Raw genomic sequence first — 23,062 nt, forward strand, 5'->3', positions numbered from 1 at the left:
GCATGCTCAAAATGTTTAGTTAACTGGGATCCCATTCCCCAGAGGTTTCTACCTAGAGAAAAAGAATCATTTTCAAACAGCCTAAACAGCTCAAGCAACTCAAAGAGCTCAAACAGCCTGCAGGCCTAATACCAGCCAGTTCAAAAGGAACAGTCTAGTCCAGAGGGAGCCAAGCCAAAGTCTGCTCAGTACAGCTTTAATGGAGCAGCCCAATTTGAAGGGAGTCAGGCTGAAGGCTTAATAGTGCAGTGCCAATAGAACACCCCTATTACAAAAGGAATTGGGTCAAAGGCTGAACTGGCACAGTTCTAAAGAAACAGCCCCTGTTCCGGAAGGATGGACCAAAAGCTAGGCAATTCCAGGACAAACAGCCAGCACCGTTCCAAAAGGAATCCTGCCAAAGGTGAGCACAGTTCCAATTCAAAAAGCCCAATTTCAAAAATCAGGCAGAAGTGCCAAACAAGTACTCGCATACAGAACAAAGTCTTAGCCAGAGGACAAAGCCTTAAAATAGATCCCCAATAAGATAGACTCATCCACCGGAGGGCAGACAGCAGAAGAAAGAAGAATTACAATCCTGCCTGTGGAACAAAAACCACATTCACAGAAAGATAGGAAAGATGAAAAGGCAGAAGGCTATGTACTAGATGAAGGAACAAGATAAAACCCCAGAAAAACAACTAAATGAAGTGGAGATAGGAAACCTTCCAGAAAAAGAATTCAGAATAATGACAGTAAAGATGATCCAGGACCTTGGAAAAAGAATGGAGGCAAAGATCGAGAACATGCAGGAAATGTTTAACAAAGATGTAGAAGAATTAAAGAACAAACAAACAGAGATGAACAACACAATAACTGAAATGAAAAATATACTAGAAGGAATCAAGCAGAATAACTGAGACAGAAGAATGGATAAGTGGACCTGGAAGACAGAATGGTGGAATTCACTGCTGCAGAACAGAAATCATAAAGATCAGAGCAGAAATAAATGAAATAGAAACAAAGAAAACAATAGCAAAGATCAATAAAACTAAAAGCTGGTTCTTTGAGAAGGTAAACAAAATTGATAACGCATGAGGCAGACTCATCAAGAAAAAGAGGGAGAGGACTCAAATCAATAAAATTACAAATGAAAAAGGAGAAGTTACAACAGACGCTGCAGAAATACAAAGCATCCTAAGAGACTACTACAAGCAACTCTATGCCAATAAAATGGACAACCTGGAAGAAATGGACAAATTCTTAGAAAGGTATAACCTTCCAAGACTGAACCAGGAAGAAATAGAAAATATGAACAGACCAATCAAAAGTAATGAAATTGAAACTGTGGTTAAAAATCTTCCAACAAACAAAAGTCCAGGACCAGATGGCTTCACAGGTGAATTCTATCAAACATTTAGAGAAGAGCTAACACCCATCCTTCTCAAACTCTTCTAAAAAATTGCAGAGGAAGGAACACTCCCAAACTCATTCTATGAGGCCAACATCACCCTGATACCAAAACCAGACAAAGATACTAGAAAAAAAGAAAATTACAGACCAATATCACTGATGAATATAGATGCAAAAATCCTCAACAAAATACTAGCAAACAGAATCCAACAACACCTTAAAAGGATCATACACCATGATCAAGTGAGATTTACCCCAGGGATGCAAGGATTCTTCAATATACGCAAATCAATCAATGTGATACACCATATTAACAAACTGAAGAATAAAAACCATATGATCGTCTCAATAGATACAGAAAAAGCTTTGACAAAATTCAATACCCATTTATGATAAAAAAAAAAAAACTCTCCAGAAAATGGGCATTGGGGAAACCTACCTCAACATAATAAAGGGCATATATGACAAACCCACAACAAACATCATTCTCAATGGTGAAAACTGAAAGCATTTCCTCTAAGATCAGGAACAAGACAAGGATGTCCACTCTCGCCACTGTTATTCAACATAGCTTTGGAAGTCCTAGCCATGACAATCAGAGGAGAAAAAGAAATGAAAGGAATACAAATTGGAAAAGAAGAAGAAAAACTGTCACTGTTTGCAGATGACATGATACTATACATAGAGAATCCTAAAGATGCCACCAGAAAACTACTAGAGCTAATCAATGAATTTGGTAAAGTTGCAGGATACAAAATTAATGCACAGAAATCTCTTCCATTCCTATACACTAATGATGAAATATCTGAAAGAGAAATTAAGGAAACACTCCCATTTACCAGTGCAACAAAAAGAATAAAATACCTAGGAATAAACCTACCTAGGGAGACAAAAGACCTGTATGCAGAAAACTATAAGACACTGTTGAAAGAAATTAAAGATGATACCAACAGATGGAGAGATATACCATGTTCTTGGATTGGAAGAATCAATGTTGTGAAAATGACTATACTACCCAACGCAATCTACAGATTCAATGCAATCCCTATCAAATTACCAATGGCATTTTTTACAGAACTAGAACAAAAAAAATCTTAAAATTTGTATGAAGACACAAAAAACCCCAAATAGCCAAAGCAGTCTTGAGGGAAAAAAGTGGAGCTGGAGAAATCAGACTCCCTGACATCAGACTATACCACAAAGCTACAGTAATCAAGACAACATGGTACTGGCACAAAAACAGAAACAGATCAATGGAACAAGATACAAAGCCCAGAGATAAATCCACGCACCTATGGTCAACTAATCTATGACAAAGGAGGCAAGGATATACAATGGAGAAAAGACAGTCTCTTCAATAAGTGGTGCTGGGAAAACTGGACAGCTACATGTAAAAAATGAAATTAGAACACTCTCTAACACCATACACAAAAATAAACTCAAAATGGATTCGAGACCTAAATGTAAGACCGGACACTATAAAACTCTTAGAGGAAAACATAGGAAGAACACTCTTGGACATAAATCACAGCAAGATCTTTTTTGATCCACCTCCTAGAGTAATGGAAATAGAAACAAAAATAAATGGGACCTAATAAAACTTCAAAGCTTTTGCACAGCAAAGGAAACCATAAGCAAGACAAAAAGACAACCCTCAGAATGAGAGAAAATATTTTCAAATGAATCAACGGACAAAGAATTAATCTCTAAAATATATAAATAGCTCATGCAGCTCAATATTAAAAAAACAAACAACCCAATCCAAAAATGGGCAGAAGACCTAAATAGACATTTCTCCAAAGAGGACATACAGATGGACAAGAAGCACATGAAAAGCTGCTCAACATCACTAATTATGAGAAAAATGCAAATCAAAACTACAATGAGGTATCACCTCACGCCAGTTAGAATGGGCATCATCAGAAAACCTAGAAGCAACAAATGCTGGAGAGGGTGTGGAGAAAAGGGAACCCTCTTGCATTGTTGGTGGGAATGTAAATTGATACAGCCACTATGGAGAACAGTATGGAGAGTCCTTAAAAAACTAAAAATAGAATTATCATATGACCCAGCAATCCCACTACTGGGCATATACCCAGAGAAAACCATAATTGAAAAAGACACATGCACTCCAATCTTCATTGCCGCACTATTTACAATAGCCAGGTCATGGAAGCAACCTAGATGCCCATCGATAGACAAATGGATAAAGAAGATGTGGTACATAGATACAATGGAATATTACTCAGCCACAAAAAGGAATGAAATTGTGTCATTTGTAGAGATGTGGATGGATCTAGAGACTGTCATACAGAGTGAAGTAAGTCAGAAAGAGAAAAACAAATATTGCATATTAACGCATATATGTGGAACCTAGAAAAAATGGTACAGATGAACCAGTTTGCAGGGCAGAAATTGAGACACAGATGTAGAGAACAAATGTATGGACACCAAGGGGGGAAAACAGCGTGGGGGTGGGGGTGGGGGTGTGCTGAATTGTGCGATTGGGATTGACATGTATACACTGATGTGTATAAAATGGATGACTAATAAGAAACTGCTGTATAAAAAAATAAATAAAATAAAATTCAAAAAAAAAAAAAAGATCCCCAGTAAAACCTGGAGGGCTTCAAAATGCAAATAGGGCAGACACTTGAGTGGAGAAAGACTTACTCTTAAATTCCAGGGTTGGCGAGAAAAGCAGTGGGCAACAACAGGCTCAATGAGGGTATCACACTTGTTTGCCACCAACCTGGAAGTCGTCAAGGGTCTTCTCTGGATCCCCGTGCAGGCTATCAAAAGGTTGACCTAAAACAAATTGACTGCCAGCTATTTCTGCAGTAAAAATGGGTTTGTTTGGGATCAACAAAGAATTGCTGTTTGGGGTCTACAACCATGGCAAGCCACATGCAAGTCCCCCCACAGCAAGGAGAGGAGAACTTGTTTAAAAGGGGGAAAAGGAAGCTGGGAGGGCTGTAGTAAACAAAGAGCCCATTGGAGGAATTGAGAGTTTGAAGTAGAGTGGCTTTTCACTGGCTGAGTTGTGAGAGTCTCTCATTGGCTGAGCTCTTGCCAGGCAAGGAAAGTTTTTGTTCTTCCTGCTGAGCTCTGCTATTGTCATAGGGCATGAGAGCTTCCCTTTCTGACCTCCCAATTCTATTTTAATTGAGGTTTGTTTTCATTAATTTTAGACTGTTCTTCTTTTTTCTTCAATTGCCTTTTCCACTCTGTCAGTTTAGATCTTTGTAACGTCTCACCACCTCCATTCTTTCTATTATTCAACATATATTTCTTTTCATTATTAAATTCACTATAAAATGGAGCTTTGAGTATTGGAGAAATATGAATCTCAACTTTTCAAAAATCTGCAAATATTCTACACTGTTTTCTAGTTGAGCAGATCTCCTCAGTTTAGCATTTAGGGCGTTCTAAAATGTAACCTCAAATTACATCAGGTACAGTGATTCTTAACCATGGGGCATCATCAATAAAAATGTGCATACACCTATATATGCAAAGAATTGCATATAATTTTATGCACGAGTCTTGGAAAAATACCCCTGCTCTCTACCGTCATATCCTGCCACTCTGCCACACATACCTTAAATTCCAACCATATTAGACCACGAGCAACTTGAGGACTGACAGTATTTACGCAAAAACACATTCTCATACACCCCATGATACCATCCCAAATATCTCCACCAGGTAACTTGGCCCTTAGAATATCTCCCTTGAGGTCTTTCAGAATGTTTTCATTCTCTTTATCTGCCCCCTGTTGCCTGTTACCTGGATAACTTGGGAACATTTGGGGAAGATAAATGTCATTTTTCAGATTTTAGTCTCTGCTATTCTTCCTAAAGTAAATTATGTTATTCTGGTGGGAAGTAATTTTTTACTAAAGAACTTGGATTGTACTCATTTTGATGAACACCGGTTTCAATTGTATTTAAATTTGATGTCTATTTGATTCATGTCAACTCAAAAGGTTGTTCTTTGATGTCTTTTTATTTCTGTTTTCCAGGTTTCTTGAGCACAGGGGATCAGGCTGCAAAAGGAAACTATGGACTCCTTGATCTCATACAGGCTTTAAGATGGACTAGTGAGAATATTGGATTCTTTGGTGGTGACCCCTTAAGAATCACTGTTTTTGGATCTGGTGCTGGGGGTTCATGTGTCAATCTGCTGACTTTATCCCATTATTCTGAAGGTAACCGTTGGAGCAATTCAACCAAAGGTATTATGCAGGTTGCAAATTTTGACAATTTTGGTGTCTGCATGCCACGACCATCAGTAGTATGTGATGCTCTGTATATATTTCTCTGTTTAAACTAAGTGTTAGGTTGAACTCAATAACTGTTTAAAACTTTGTTTCTTCAGCTTCTCTATGCATGTTTAAATTTTTGTCAAACTCTTTTCTTTGTCTCCTGTGGAGCTTGGTATGGATGCCCTTTCAAACACACTTCAGAATAATTAGCATTACAGTACTTTCCTCTCCTCCAAAGGGTGATTTTGGGGAAAATCAAAGATGTTCACAGTTCTGTTATCTCTGTTTATTCAGTAATCAAAATCAAAGACAAGGGTTTTCTTTTCATTATTTTTTTAATGCAAGGCTTGTATATAATCTATTTTCTAGATAGTAGATGTTTTAAACCCTTTACTAGTATGAAGATAATACGGAAGCAGTCGTAAGCTAGTTTGTCTGGAAACGTGATTTTCACTTGTTGTCTGAGTAGAGAATGGACGTTTGATTATTTTGCATGCGTGATCCAAAATTGTCAAAGCATCAAGGTCACTAGTAGAGCTTTTGATTAAAAAGAAAAATATGTTTGAATTTGTGCTTTTTCTATTTTCAACTCCAAAAGTGTTAATTTTTTTTCCCCTGAAGCCTGGCAAAGCAGCATGGAGCACTGAGGCTGCTTAAATCCTTGAAATATTGTTCTTATCTCCATTTTCTGGCCTTGGCATCCTTTTTCCAAAATGCCTGCCCAAGGCTTATCATGCTGGTCTTTATGGACTCCCATTTTACCATGAGTTCAGTCACCCATTCTTATAGCATTATTAACTTGAAATATCCACAAGAACAGAGGTGTTTTGTTGGAAAGTCTGTAAAACAAATACTTTCTCTCCATTATACATACACAATAGGCAGGAAAATAGAGAATATACATCAGCATAGAACATCTTGTATTTTCTGCTTTTCCATCGTCATTTTATATGTATTAAGAAAGTATACACTGCCAATTGTAATTCATGAAGCTTCTTAATTTGTAAGACTGAGTTTTATGATATGAGCACCAGACATAGAATATTTGTGTTTGGTATCAAAGACACATTAATGTGGAATTTCAAAATAACAGTCATTAAATGAGTTTGTATATTTGGAGGATCATATATTATTATAGACTTAATTTATAGACACAGTTTATGTAACATCTCATTTGTATTAGTAGAGTTCTGAACCAAGATGACAAAATGACACATGTGTGAGAACTCTTTCAATTGTATAGAGATTTTGGTCTGTAGTGAAATGACTTATTTTGAAATAACAAACTTCATTGCTGTTGTTTTTCTTAATTGAACAGATTAGATTGTTCTAGCCTGAGGACTATACTAAGGCCAATACTTATCTAGGATAACATTGGACAATCTGTTCAGACTTCTTAGGATCATTTGGTCTCAAATGCTCTTTGCGCTGATTTTTTCTAAAACTTTTTCTAAATGTAAAGTGAACATGGGCACCAAAGCCATTTTCAGCCAGTATAACACTAGCATTGCATAAAGAGATGAATCAATTAGTTCATCAGCTAGCATTGCTATTCATCAACTCATAATGTGGTAAACAGTGGCAAATGGCTATGCAAACAATTGAAAATACAGCATTCCATCACACTCTTCAAGGAAATCTGTCCATGCCTGGCTAGATGAATGGACTTACGTTTGATCTAGTCATAAGTTTATCTCTATTAACGAAGCTGCCTGAATTGACCAGGAGATGCTCAGAAGAGATCTTGAAATCATCAGGCTAATTTTACCTCCATTGCAGACATAGACTTTAAGGTCTGGGAACTTCCCAGAGCTGCAACAATGCTCAGGCCTGTATCTATCAGGAGTCAACCACACATAACAAGCACTCTCGCTGACAGTAGAATATGTGGTTTTTCCCAGTATCATCTAGATGGCATATTTCAGACTATATCAAATGTGATGTGTATTGTCCTTAAAACCTTTTTTGGTATATTTAATTAATGTCATTAAGTCCCTAAAATGGGAAAGAATCTTATAGAAATCTTATTTTAGCTATAAAGTTTTTAAGCAGGACAATATTTCTCTGAGCAAATGTTGACAAACACATAGCCTATATAATTTTTTTAAATTATTTGTATTTATATTATTTGCTCTGGCAAACTTTGCTCTAGCAAACTGAAAATATGTTCATAAAGATGTCAGAAACCAAAACAAAGTTAAATTAGTATTGTTTGACTTTTTGAATATTTTTAGAATTATCTAGGAACATATTACAGACATTTGAATACATATATGTGTTTGGAGAAAAAATGAAAACTTTGCTTCTAATTCAGTCATTACTTTAACACCTTTGTGAAAGAGTTCTTACACATTAACACATATGAATGATTGAGCATGTGTTTGAATAACTGAACTACAAAGCTGTATTTGGAAATTGACAATAAATGTAATTTTTTAAATAAAATAGATAAATTATATTTTTAAAACAAGAATTTTATTAGAGAATACCTTAATAAGTAAAGTTCATTTATAAATTTGAATGGTATGCAGCTCTTATCAAGCTGCATATGGGACCATGATTTATAATTCTTAAATGTAATTAAGTGAAAAGCAGTGGACCATGTACTGCTCATCTTTTATGATAAAATATAGCAGTGCACATTCAACAGTGGAAAAAGTTAAATCACCCCCCCACTAAATCCTTCTGCTGATGGCTTTTTCTTTAACCTAGTGAAAATACTTCAAATGTTATAACTCCTTCTGAAAGATGAATATTCAGCATACTATGTCTTACATAAAGAGCTGGAAAGAGTATGTCTAAAGTGATATTCTGTTTCGTGTGCCTTTAGGGCCATCCCCAGGGTATTAGCAAATTCCCAGCCCCAGTAGTTATGTGAGGTCTGAAAATTTTTTTTCAGATAAAATCTGATTAAAACAAACACACAGAGCCGTTTTGAAGAAAGATGCTTGCAGCCAAATTGGAGGAAATATCCTCAAAAGACAATACAAAGTCTGATGATGAGTTAAAGGGGAGAGAGTTAGCTGCATCTGGTTGGCTATGATAACAGCGTAGGTGTTTACATGCTGAGCAAATAAATATTTGGGCCTTTTTGCCACAAGTATTTCCACACTCTCCTCTCCTTGCTTACTGCCTTTTTGAGACATTGCACAATTTAGATCTCTTGATCCCAAAGTAGTTGCTACTCAAAGCAGATGACTTAGGTCCACCTCTCGAATTCATTATACCCTGGGGATGACTCTATGTACCTTCTCTTAAGCAAAACTGTTTCTATCTCCCTGTTTCTTGAGTCATATCTGGGACATGTCTCAAATATCAGATTTTATTGTTTTACCACAGCATTATTCAAAGGTCATCTGAAACTCTTTGTTGTTTTTTCCTATAGGACTTTTTCAACGAGCAATAGCTCAAAGTGGAACTGCCCTTTCCAGCTGGGCTGTTAGTTTCCAACCTGCAAAATATGCTAGAATGTTGGCCACAAAAGTTGGTTGCAATGTTTCAGATACAGTAGAGTTAGTGGAATGCCTACAGAAGAAGCCTTACAAAGAACTTGTTGACCAAGATATTCAACCAGCACGATACCACATAGCCTTTGGACCTGTGATTGATGGTGATGTAATACCAGATGATCCTCAGATATTGATGGAGCAAGGAGAGTTTCTCAACTATGATATAATGTTAGGAGTTAACCAAGGGGAAGGGTTAAAATTTGTTGAAAATATAGTAGATAGCGATGATGGTATCTCCGCTAGTGATTTTGACTTTGCTGTTTCTAATTTTGTTGATAACTTATATGGATACCCTGAAGGCAAAGATGTTTTGAGAGAAACCATTAAATTCATGTATACTGACTGGGCTGACCGTCATAACCCTGAAACCAGAAGGAAGACATTATTAGCTTTGTTTACGGACCATCAGTGGGTGGCACCAGCTGTAGCTACAGCAGATCTTCACTCAAACTTTGGTTCACCCACATATTTCTATGCCTTTTACCATCATTGCCAAACAGATCAGGTTCCAGCTTGGGCTGATGCAGCTCATGGTGATGAGGTTCCCTACGTACTAGGAATCCCCATGATTGGACCTACAGAGTTATTTCCTTGCAATTTCTCCAAAAATGATGTGATGCTGAGTGCAGTCGTAATGACATACTGGACAAATTTTGCTAAAACTGGGTATGTACCTAAGGAATGAAGTTTGCTGTAATTTAATTAAAATATCCTCTTAAGCACTTAAAAAATACGTATTTTGTGTCCAAATGATTTAATTTAATAGATTAATACCAACGATACATTAAGTTCCTTTATTCAAAATTTATATTTGTGGTGTTTCAAAAAAAATCACTGCTTTATTCTTCCTTTGTCAAGTTTATTAAGACAGTCATACCTTTATTGCATTACTCAATAATTAAATTTATCTTGTTTTTTTAATTACACAGGACTTCTTATTATTGTTATTCAATAGTGACAAATATTTTGTAAAGATTTTTCAATTTACAGTACTGTATGCCTTTTGATCCTCCCAACTACCTTGTGAGGTGAGCAGCTCAGATACTATAATCCCATTTTACAGAAAAGGGACGTTAGGCTACGAGAGCTTTACCTAGATATTCATATGTTTAGCGTACAGCAGCATCAGGACTCAAATCCTCACCTGCCAATTCCAAATGCCAGGCTTGCCTACGAGACAACTCATATGTACATGAATTTTTAAATCTTTGGGTATATAGCAGCCCGTGGGTAGAGAGAACAATAATGTGAGATTTACTTATACTACATTATCATCCAACAACCTGCCTGAGCTGGGATTGATATTTCTAAATTGACCCAAATTATGTTAAAACACAGTCTAAAGCCTGGCTGAGTTCACCCTCTTCAATTAGATGTTAAACCAGTATTATTTTGATTTTTAAAAGAATAAAACAATTTTTTTCTCACAATTTCTCCTTTCTAGTGACCCAAATCAACCAGTCCCTCAAGACACAAAATTCATCCATACCAAACCCAACCGCTTTGAAGAAGTAGCATGGACCAGATATTCCCAGAAAGACCAACTTTATCTCCATATTGGATTAAAACCAAGAGTTAAAGAACATTACAGAGCCAATAAAGTAAACCTCTGGTTGGAGCTGGTACCTCATCTGCATAATCTCAATGACATTTCTCAGTATACCTCGACAACAACTAAAGTGCCATCAACTGACATCACTTTCAGACCTACGAGAAAAAATTCTGTATCTGTCACATCAGCCTTTCCCACTGCCAAGCAGGATGATCCCAAACAACAACCGAGTCCATTTTCAGTGGATCAAAGGGACTACTCAACAGAGCTGAGCGTCACTATTGCAGTTGGAGCATCACTGCTGTTTCTGAACATCTTGGCCTTTGCAGCCCTGTACTACAAAAAGGATAAGAGGAGACATGATGTTCACAGGAGATGCAGCCCTCAGCGCACGACTACGAATGATCTGACCCACGCACAAGAAGAGGAGATCATGTCCCTCCAAATGAAGCACACCGATTTGGATCATGAATGTGAGTCCATCCATCCACATGAGGTGGTTCTTCGGACCGCCTGCCCCCCAGATTACACACTAGCTATGAGGAGGTCACCTGATGATGTTCCCTTAATGACACCCAACACCATTACAATGATTCCCAACACTATAACAGGGATTCAACCCTTACACACATTCAATACATTTACCGGAGGACAGAACAATACTCTGCCCCATCCTCATCCCCACCCCCACTCACATTCAACAACCAGGGTATAGCCAGATAAGAGAAGCAAACTCTATTTTTTTGATGGATTGCAGTAAAAGATTACTGAAGATTCCTTGGCTTTCAACCTACAAGACGCTTACTATTTAAATAAGGAGGAATATTATGTGAATATACATATCAAGAACTTGGGGGGATTTGAAAAAAACATGAATTGTACATATATACACAAATCAACTTTAAAAACGAATTTCAATTGCTTGAAGCAATTGTTCTGAATGATACTTTTTCATTCACATTCAAGAATTAATTTTTTGAAGATTTATGTTACATGATGGAATTAGGCATGTGGAACACCAAACAGGAAAGAACTATGTCTGAAATATAAAATATAAAAAATTAAAAAAACAACCATGAATATGCACAAGGGACACACCAATGGAATGTCAGATAATTTTCACCAGTTTTTATTTGGAGCTGTTTTATTGTGTAGACCATATTTACATATTTGGATAAGTACACAAAGCACCAATGCTGTTAATGGCCTTAGCGGAGGCTCATGGTGAAATTTGCCAGTAAAACAACGAAGTTTAAAGACTGGCAGGTACAACATTATCACATAAGTGCTGTCAGTATAAAGTTGTGGGGATAAAGGAAACTGGATATTTTTAGCACGATGTGCATGTTAATTTATATGCTTGGTGGCTGTGCTGCTGATTAAGCCGTAATTAAAATTCTTCTCATCCCATTGGAGTTTTTAATAGAAGCTTCCTCCATCAATTGGCAGAACCTAAAGAAGATTTTAAGGGGCAAAAGTAATTACAATAAAATAATTCACAGTAGTTTTGATAATAGACGGAATTAGTTATGGAAGGTATTTGAAGAAACTATAGGTATAGTGGTGAATACTCGCTGATATGAATCCCAGAAAAAAAATTCCTATGTTTTTAATATTCTTTTCATTCCCATCTAAGTACTTCATGGAAATATAACCCTAACTGGACATGTGTTACAGGATCTATACTTTGCTGTGGTTTTTGTTACTCTGTATTTTGTTCTTTTTGGTAAGGTGAAGTGTGTCCAAAGAGTTACTTACTAGTCTTTTATGATATAAGGATGCCCCAAATTACCACTCTGATTACAGTTCTCAGTTCATTGATTTACTCATGTTGCATGACAAAATGTTTACTAATAATAACTCAATATAAAGTTATGTCCCTTCTCACGTCACTTATCTTTCTCACTGAGGTTCATTCACTGGAATTTATTCACGCAATCTCAGTAGAGTGCAACGTAGATGCAAAACCTAGAAGGAGAGTCAACACCTGGAGGATTTTAGTCTTACACATGCGTGTGATTTTAAATGAATATTCTAAGACCACAGGAAACTCTTCATCCCCCTGTTGTTTACCAGTAACAGTATATCACAGACCTTTCCAAATGTTTGTATATGTAATCAGATGTACATTTGTATTAAAAAAAATTGAGATGGACTTAAAGAGCACATCCTGATAAATACTTTCTCTCTTACCTGTACTATATTTCTATTAGACTAAAGTTATGTGATTTTTTTTTACATTTTTTCAGATGACTAGCAATTTTGATAGTTTGTAAGATAATGCAAAGAACTTTCTCTGACAAACTAACTGCAGTAACAGAAACCTTTCTTTTCAGTTACTCTTTTTCAAGAATGAAAGCTTATTATACAAAAAAAATTGTATACTACTTGATGGAAACAACTTTGTACATCTTGGCCATGTCACTGGTCATTGCGTGAAATAAAGATAATAATGACTATTAGTCCAATGCTAAGAGACATGATCTTTGCTCATTAAAGAGCTAAAATGTTTATTGCTGTTTTGTCTTTTTTTAAAAAACAAGAACAACAACAACAGAAAAAGAAACATGACTGCCTCAGAGAGTCATTTTTCTAGACGTCAGGTTTTTGAAGACATATAGGTAACTTCTACAGAAAACACACCGTGTATTTAAAGGCAAGTCTCATCTAAGATGAAACTGATGAAACTTTAATATTTTGAATTTTTAAGCCCAGGAACTCATGAAAAAAATATTAGCTTTGTATTTTTAAATACCTCTTATGTGAAAGTGGTGTGGAAATAAAATGTGCCAATTGTTTTCAGTTAGAAACACAGGTTCCAATTCTGATCATCAAGGAACAGATCTATTGGAAATAAATGTGCAATATTCATGAAATAGAATAGCTAGGTTCACAATATAGGGGTGATTACATTATCGTAAAGTAGTGGTTAGAAAGTTATCCTTCTAAGAAAATTTTAAAGTGCTGAGCAAGACATTAAGCTAACACTAAAGATAAAAATCTTCTCTTTCAAGGAATTTGTTTACTTATAATTCCCCCTCCCAATTATTAACTATCAGTAAAATGTAGATATTGCTCCGTAACTTCAAATACAAATCTGTTAGACGCAAAAAGTCTTCAAAATCCAGAGCAGTCTACGTACAGTTTTTGCCTGATTGGTTATGCTTTTAGACTGTGAACTGCCAATGTAAACAAATAAAAAGAATTGTTTAACATCTGAAATATTGTTTAATCAGAAAACTGTCTTTTACTGTATTGATTAAACAAAAGATAAAAACAGAAATAGAAATGACAACAAAATAAGATATAAATGAAATCTTTCATATGCATTACTTCACTTAGCAAAACCATTCTATTATATTTTAATGATGGCCATATTTATATCTATCTACCTATCTGTTGCTCTAAACTTATCTATTACTCGATCTACATAGCTATACCATAACAGACATCTATTTTATACTAATTGAGGGAAATGATTTAGGAAAACAAAGCATAGCCCTATTCTTTTTTTTTAAATTAACGTAGCATCAACTTTGTGGAAGATAAAGCAGCTCTAAGTTTTATTACTGTTTCAGGTCGTGATGAAGTCATTGTGAATGAGTGTTAGTTGCTAGTTTTATAATTACAACAGCTAGTTTTCTGAATGTAAAATGATGTCCCACAATAAATAGAACATTAAGAACTGTTTTTAAAGCTGAAACATAAATTTTAAATGCAAGAAATATTTTGAATATTGTTATGAAATTTTACCCAATATGTTTAAAGTGTATTTATTTAGATGATAATTTTCTTTAGAAAAAAAGTTGCAAAATTAAAAGAATATTTCTGTCATCACTTATTATTTCAGATTTTCCTGCCTCTGATGAAACTGCAAATAGTCAAGGCTGCTTACAATTTATATAAACATTAAGCCAAAATTGACTTCATTTCATTGTCTTGCTAGTATACAAAATTCTTGCCAAATGTTTACCAACAGATTAATGTTGTTTTAGAGGATGGCATTAGCGATATAAGAGTGACAGATCTCATAGTTCTAAATTTTTATTGAATATGTTGACTGTGAACAAAATCTAGTTGACTGCTACAGATATATCATGAGTTTCATTATTAACTTTAGGAAATTGGAAAGTCATTTGCTAAAGCATTAAAAATACCCAATTTGAATCTGGAGAGATCATGCTAATAGCTCAAAGTAGAAAATCTGAGTAAAGTATAGATTATTTCATTCTTCATTTCAAATTTAAAAGTTGACCATAATAATGCTTTAATTCAATTTTTTTATCTGTATAACATAAAAACAGCGACAAAATTTTTTAAAACAATCAACCATACGTAATATTAAAGAAGAAAACAAGGATGGCACTAATCTTCTTACAGAAAAGAAATACCAAAACTCAACTGTTTTATCTATAACATATTATTCTCAGTTATTTCACCTGTTGGCATACTTATATTGACACATGTTAATGTAATGAAAGGATTCAGAGAATGTGGTTTTGTGTTCCAGCTTTAAAGACACTACTACATAGAAATTACTGGGATTCTTTTCTTTGGCGAGTTTCACAGAAATATTTTCATAGGGCAAAATGATGAATGGAATTCTTAGGAAGCTGTCGAATATGGTGGCAGTCCTTTGATATTTGTTTTCTCCTGTGTTATTGGTTCAAAGTACTGGCCTTTCTCTTCATTTCTAGTAATTAGTTGTTATAGACTATCACCTTTTAATGTGAGTGAAAATTAGATAATTTGGTTATACATGTGAAACATGCTCCCAAATAAATTCAATTAATGGGCACTTCCCTGATGAGATTTTGTTATCATTCATTTAATTATCTTGTCAAGCTTTTTGTTACAACAATTGTTTTAGCTTTTTAGTCAACAAACTAAGGGAATTTCTCCAACAGCCTTATACCTCTCCTGCACTTGATATAACAGCATACACTTCAAATTTCCATCAGAAGTCTCTAAAGAAATTTCCTACTGATGTGAAACATTTGGTAACCAACTTGATTGTTTTTCATAAGCATTCTGATTTGATTTTATTCTGGCACTTTGCTGTATTTGTATGCAGGCCAGAAACCAGTTCCATTTGAAAAGGGTTGTAGCATCTACAGACTGGAATAACCATGTGCAGGGCATAAGTGCCTTTCTTTCTAGGATTTTATTTATGAACATTATTGTCTTTTTTTAATTTGCAGATCCTAATAATTCAATTTAAAAGTTATAATAGGGTGACCATGTTATGTTAACAATAAGAAAATTTTATTTAGAAAGGTCTTTTCTTGCATTTAGTTTGATTTTTGTATGTTATCAAATGGGTCCAAATGACTTCTGGAAAAGAGCAAGGTGAATTTTTGAAAAGCAACAATTATTTAGGCATTTGATTTAATGGTACGTGTGGAAACTTAAATCTCTAGCAAACTTAAACTTTTTTGCCAAATAAGTAATTGTAATGTAAAAGAAGTCTGAAGTTGTTAGGGACAATCAAATCAGACAGGTATATAATTTTATCTAGTCAACCATCATATATACCATGTGGTATATATAGCCTATGAACTATATAGTTTGTAGGATATTTATGATGGCCCTTTCAGACTCATATATTTCCAAATGACATTGTATACCTCCCTACATATGTATTAATGTGATAGAATTTAGTCCTCTATGAAAAATCAAGCCAAAGTGCTAGCAGTTTTGTGTTGAAATGAATGATGACAATTAGAGCTTTAAAGAAATTTGTAAAAGTACAGTAACAAAAAATCAGCAGATGAAATTAAAGCAGAGGAACTATTTTTGAATGCCGTTTCCAGAATTGATATCTATATTAGATGGTGTGTTTAAAAGGATTTTAGTGTTTTTGATTCATCCTTCTCTGCACTCGTATCATTTAGCAAATTAATGGGACATATGTCATGTTTTTTGTAACAAAAGGCCATTGGGTTGTCATGATTCAGTTTGTGTTTGGACATCCATGGATTTCATTAAAAACAGGTTTATTATCACAAATAAATATTGCCATGTTTTCCAAGTTGTGTTGACCATTTTTAAACTCAGAAATAATTTCATCTCTGACACACACAAAAACATTTCCAAGATAAATGTTCCCTTGCAACTTCTTTCTCTTGCCCACACATGTGCTGACAGTTCTGATTTGATGGAAACGATATTTTATGGTCTGTTCACCTCTTGGTGAAGGCAGGGAAAGAATTTGGAGAGTAAAGTTTGGGAACTTGGATACAGTTGTTACACAGCTTGTCAGAAAAGAGAGAGGAAAGCAGGAGGAGGAAGAGAAAATGAAAAAGGGAAGGAGTGAGGAAAGAGGGAGAAAGAAAGGAAGAAAAACTCAATTTTTAATTAATGACTTCTTGCCTCCAAATAGTTTTGTTTTTTTTTTTAAACAGAGATATACGACATTTACTTTAAAAGAGCACAAAGGGATTTAAATAAATCCCTTTAAACCGTAATCTATTGTCCTTAGAGAACAAGATTCATAATATTTAGGAAGAGGCACAAAATTTAATCGTTGATACAAGTCTTTGTCAAATTGTGTCACTAGAAACAAACAAAAATAAAATCTAGAGATATATATTTCTAGTCTTGTACAATCTAATCAATAATGATCTTTGTAGGGAAGACTAAGTGAAGTGTGGACCTCTCTCATCTGACTATCATCCAAGATAAGAGTACAGTAAACAATTAGGACATCATAGAATTTCCCCATGCACGGTCTAAAGACCAATATTTTCAAACTGCTAAATAGAATTGTCATTGCCTTGCTGGTCTCTGTGACCACATATAGCCATCAGTACCAAATAAACAAACAGTTCAAAAACACATTCTAAGAGTTTCACTTTCCACAAAAGGATTTTGATGTTTAGTAGGATTTCATGTTGTTTTATATGATTACATTTTTACATTTCCTTACAGGTTACAGAATGTTATTTTTGAGTTCAAAAGAAATGTTCCAAATATATTCTATAAATGTTCATATGAAAGCAATATTTTCTAGTGGAGTGCCATAATTTGAAGTACTTTCTCTACTGTCCCCATCCTGGAGAGTTGCCTTGAATCTCCCCTTAAACACTTCTATTTCTCTCCTGAAAACACTCAGCTTCATGCTCAGAGCTGACTTCCTCTGCACTGCCAGAGATCTCCCCACCAGTTCCTGCAGCTTCCATTCCCATGCCTTCTCCCATTATTATTTATGCCTCCTTCTTCAGGAATGTAGAATTTGTGGGGAAAGCCTTAAGGTGAATTAAATAAATGGTGCTTCGGGCAAGTTGGAAGCTAGTGATCACCCATCAAGCAATGAGAAGAATTAGCCATCCATTCACTCAACAAGTGGCGCCCAACGTGTGCCAGACAATGTATTGAGTGTTAGACACATGAGCCAACTCTGTGATTTACCCAATAACAATTATTGCCACACTAGGAATAGTTTTAAACACTTAAACTACTCAGATCACCTTTTGTGCTACCAACTATATCACATCATTATGCAACATCTTGTTTTATCTATTTGATAGGTCTAAAAATAGTAAAGATAAAACAACATTTGTTGAGTTCCCACAATATTATATGAATTCTATTGAGCAAGTCCATCAACAGAGACAGGTGTATAATAATCCTTCTTAATAATAAATATGGCCATATCTGAAGTCACCCTATATTAGGCCAAAATAGATCATGGAATACAAAATACTCAGCTTAAAGTTCATCTGATCCAGCCACGTAACTAATTCCTTAATCCTCTACTACAATCCTAGCATGTGGTTGTGAACCCTATCATTGCACAATACCATGAGTCTGGAATTCTAAAGCAGCTGGCTACATTTGGGACCATTTGGAATTTCTTCCTTATACTAATCTATTGTTCTTTTTTTTTTTCCCTAAAAGTCATAAAGTCTCCATCATCTGACTTCCTTTTAAATATTTAAGACAGCTATTATATCTTCCATGAGTCATTCTCTTCTCAAAGGAAGAATTTCTATTTTCAATACACCATTCTGAACACTTTTTTGAATATCCTACCAAACTAAGTTTCTCAGGAAGTATGATGTCGAGTTGAACATAACAAATGTTTCAAGTATAGGTTGATCTTTACTTCATAGAACACCACTATAAGTGTCCTCATTGTAGAAAATATTTTTTAAAATATAATCTATGATAGTATCATCTTCTTTCATGGCCATAGCACACTAGTAATTCAGGCTGAGACATACTCCCTACTAAGACTCTTTAAAATCTTACACATACAGCCATTAAGGAAATTCTACCTTCACCCTGTCCTTGATAATTTGAGTTTTACCTCATCTTTAGGATACTGAACACTATTAAATGACACTTCATTAGATTCAGCACATTGTTCTAGCCTATGAAGTTCTTTCCATCCAAGAGGAGTGAAATCCATTAAAATGATGAACATCCTTCTATCTTTACCCAGATCATTAACAAAAAATACTGTCCAGAGTTAAGTTGAGGACAAAGCTCTGGAGTAATAGGAATAGAAGTAGTATGTATAGTACTGAGAACAGCAATAGATATATTTGCTGAGCACTTGCTATATTTTAGGTTTGTATTTATACCCCACAGCAAACCACCACACACCACCCTCAAAGTACCTATCAGTCATTTTCTATGCACTTATTCATTCTTTAAAAGATACTTATTAAAGATCATTTACATACAAGTCACTGAGCTATTTGTGATAGAAAAGTGAATAAAATATAGCCTTTTTCACCCATTACTAGCAACCAAATGATTAATTCTTCATCTTGTTTACACACATAGCCTGAGACATTATCAGATAAATTTGAATAATTGATTTTCTGCCATTTAAAATATTTGAATGACATCATAGTCATCTTTAGTAAGAAAACTGGAGTAATTACCCTAGAACTTCTATTTAAAGATTTCTGAGTGGCTAGAGCTTTGTGGTAAAAGGTAGAAGATATCACAGAAAAAGAATGTGGTTTTGCCACTTCAATATTTTCCTCAATTCTTACACTAATCATCTGTCATAATTAAGATGCTGGCTTAGGCCAGACAACTGTACTCTTCAAATGGGATCATTTAATAGAAAAACTACCTCATGAACAAAGTAGAAAAATCAAAATAGTATAACATATTTTACAGTGAAAAGTAAACATCTGTCTCACTTCAGATCCCAATTCCTTCCCCAGAAACATTGACAGTTACTAGTTTTTATATATATTTCTATGAATATTCCATTCATATATGAACAGGTGCAAATGTGCATTGCCTATGTCTGGATGTGGAGGAGAATATGTATATATTCTTTTTTAACTTATCTGGAAATGCTCCATGGGAGCACAATATGTCTGCTTTATGAGATAACTGAAGTAAATAAAAATAAGTTTCAAATTTATCCATGAATCCAAACTACTCTAATCAAAATTGCAGCAGAGTATGTTTGTTTCTTTCCAGACCTTAGATGGGTAAATGTCAAGAATGACCAAGATCATTTCAAAGCAAAAGAATAAGGAGCAACAACTTCACCTACCATATTTCAAGAGTTACTAATAAGCTGTGGTAATTAAAACAGTGTAGTATCAATTAGGAGAGACAGATGGAGAATAACAGTGAACTCATAAATAGATCAATGAAAAAGGAGGAATTTGGTGTATTCCAGAGTAACAGTACAAATCAAGGGGAAAGGAAAAATTCTTCAGCTAAAAGTAGCTACCTACATGACAGAAAATTATCTCTATGTCTTACTACACACAAAAATTAATCCCACATAAATTAAAGTTATAAATATGAAAAGCAAACTTTAAATGCTTTAGAAGAACATATAAGAAAATACTGTCACATCTTGAAGTAGGGAAGAATTTATTAAACAAGAAATAAAATAGTATAAACTATAAAGGAAAGGATAAGAATTGAAATTAAAATCTCAATACCTCAGATAAGATTTTTTAATGATGACAAGCACACACTGAAATTAAATATTTACAGCATATGTAAACAATGAAAGATTAATTAATGAGTTGAATAGAAAACTCCTGTAAATAATAGGAAAATAACCCACAAGAAAAATGGGGCTGATGAAATATTGTGGATTGAAAACATGTCTTTGTTTCTTCCCTCTCCCTAATCCTCACAAAAATATGAAAAATACATAAATCCATCAGAACAAGAAGAATAGAAGAAGAGATTACAGATTGGGATTTCTATAAAGCTTTTGGATGATAAAAATTAGATAAATTAAATGATATTAAGGAAATAATACAGCCTATAAATAATAACATAAATCAGAATTAGAGAGGTTAAAAGTGCTTTAATAGAACTCAAGAAATAATTGTAAATAAAAGAAACAATGATTTCCATCGTGAAGATTAAATTGGAAGAAACACAAGAGCAAAGAATGCTTTAAGAAACTTAAAAAATGTCTCAAGACAAATAGAGGTAAAAAGGAGAAAAAGTCCAAAAATAAAAAAGAAAAGAAAGAAGAAGAAAAAGGATTCAAGTATAAATGACAAATAAGGAGGTAGACAAACAAGACTCAACATATGTGTATATGGAATCTTCCAAAAAGGAAACCAAAACAGAGAACAAAATAAATACAATAAAAGTATAATTACAGAAAATTTTCTCAATGTAATAGAAAAAGATTTGAAATTACATTTTGAAAGGATGTACTGAGTATTTGAGAAAACTGATAAAAAACGGCTAACATTAAGACATATTCTATTAAGATTATTGAATATCAAAGAAAAAAATTCTTTGGGCATTTACAGCCAGGTAAAAAGATCAAGTCTCTTATGATGGATATTCTCATAATATAATTAGGTTATCATCAGAGCTTTCAAATGCAACGCTTTATGCCAGAAGAAAATCGAGTAGCATATGCAAGATGCTCAAGGAAAGAGAATGCGAGCCAATGATTTTTATATTGAGCCGTAAATTAACTTTACTTAAGATACAAGTATGAAGGCCATAGACAAATCATTAATGACATTCAAGAGCTTAGGGAATATTGTTTCCATGAACATTTCTTGAGAAATTTAGCAGAAAATGACCTCAGACAAACAGAAAGATGACACTGATGTAAGGACTTATGATGAACACTAAATATATATTCACTCAAAGAACTATGACTAAATGAGAGTTATAAGGTAGAGAGTACATTAGACAATGGCTATATACGTTGACAATGTAGACATAATACAATTATAAAAAATGTGAGGAGAATAGGAAAATCATATGCAAAAAGTTTCATTACTTTCAGTAATCATATTGGTGTTGGTAATAGTGCTACTGCTACACTGAAACTGTTACCTGTGTTATGAGGCATACAGCAAGTGAGGAATATTGTGATATGCTAATTCTATCATCTCCACTGTTTTGAGAATCAGCAATCTTTTTTTTCTGGAATTTTTGAATTTTATTTTATTTTTTTACTATACAGCTGGTTCTTATTAGTTATCCATTTTATACATATTAGTGTATACATGTCAATCCCAATCGCCCAATTCATCACACCACCACCACCCCCGGCCGCTTTCCCCCCTTGGTGTCCATACATTTGTTCTCTACATCTGTGTCTCAATTTCTGCCCTGCAAACCGGTTCATCTGTACAGAACCAGCAATCTTAATGTAGAAGAAAGGATATTCTGATGCAAGATAGAATAGGTTAAGTAAAAGCCCTGTGGTTTGGATTTTGAAGTGGAAGTGTCAGAATAAAAACTAAAAAAAAGTTAAGCAAATAATGACCAAGCCAGTAGCAATGAGAATCTCCAGAGCTCACATTGCGGTCTTGAAATAACAGTCACTACTTTAAAAGCAAATCACAGGGAGAGAGAGGAAGAAGGAGAGAGGGAGAAACAGAGAGAGACACCTGGGGAACAAACTGTCCGAGATGAATCTGGAACATCTTGCCAAAGACTTCTATAAATATATCAGAAGGACTCAGGAGCCAACTTGAAGATCTCACTATCTAAAGATGGGACGATTTGAGTATCAATAAGGATCATTTCAATTGATTGAAACAAATCAAATTGAAATCCATAAGTCAATAACAGCTAAAAAAAAAAAAACTCTTCTGTCACTTACGGAGGATAACTGGAATTCAACTCACTGTTTTGAAAACTGATAAATAACAGGAAGCATTAAAGAATTTGTCCTATCATTCTTCTATGAACTATGTAATTAGGTAGCCAAATCATAGATGAAAGGAATTTACTCTTTATAGAATTATTTCAGCTAATAAAAGAAGGATCATCATGTTAGAATTTCAGATTTTCTCACTTCCAATAAATTAATGGAGCTAACTATTGAGCATCGGTATCATTATAAAAATAGAAACAACCAGTCAT

The 23,062-nt window shown here is 34.5% G+C and overlaps 1 protein-coding gene across 3 annotated transcripts in view; it reads left to right on the forward strand.

Moving 5' to 3' along the window:
• The window catches only part of NLGN1 (neuroligin 1), a 735,835-nt gene extending 722,604 nt beyond the window's left edge, over positions 1-13,231 (forward strand). For all 3 annotated transcript variants that reach the window (XM_057545961.1, XM_007173568.2, XM_007173570.2), the window contains 3 exons: positions 5,417-5,629; positions 9,045-9,834; positions 10,613-13,231. In XM_057545961.1, coding sequence (XP_057401944.1) covers positions 5,417-5,629; positions 9,045-9,834; positions 10,613-11,435 — 1,826 coding nt within the window. In that variant the 3' untranslated portion in view covers positions 11,436-13,231. The remainder of the gene's footprint in view (positions 1-5,416; positions 5,630-9,044; positions 9,835-10,612) is intronic.
• Positions 13,232-23,062: the final 9,831 nt, after the last annotated feature.

The sequence above is a fragment of the Balaenoptera acutorostrata genome, chromosome 4, assembly GCF_949987535.1.
Source record: "Balaenoptera acutorostrata chromosome 4, mBalAcu1.1, whole genome shotgun sequence".
Taxonomy (NCBI): Eukaryota; Metazoa; Chordata; class Mammalia; order Artiodactyla; family Balaenopteridae; genus Balaenoptera; species Balaenoptera acutorostrata.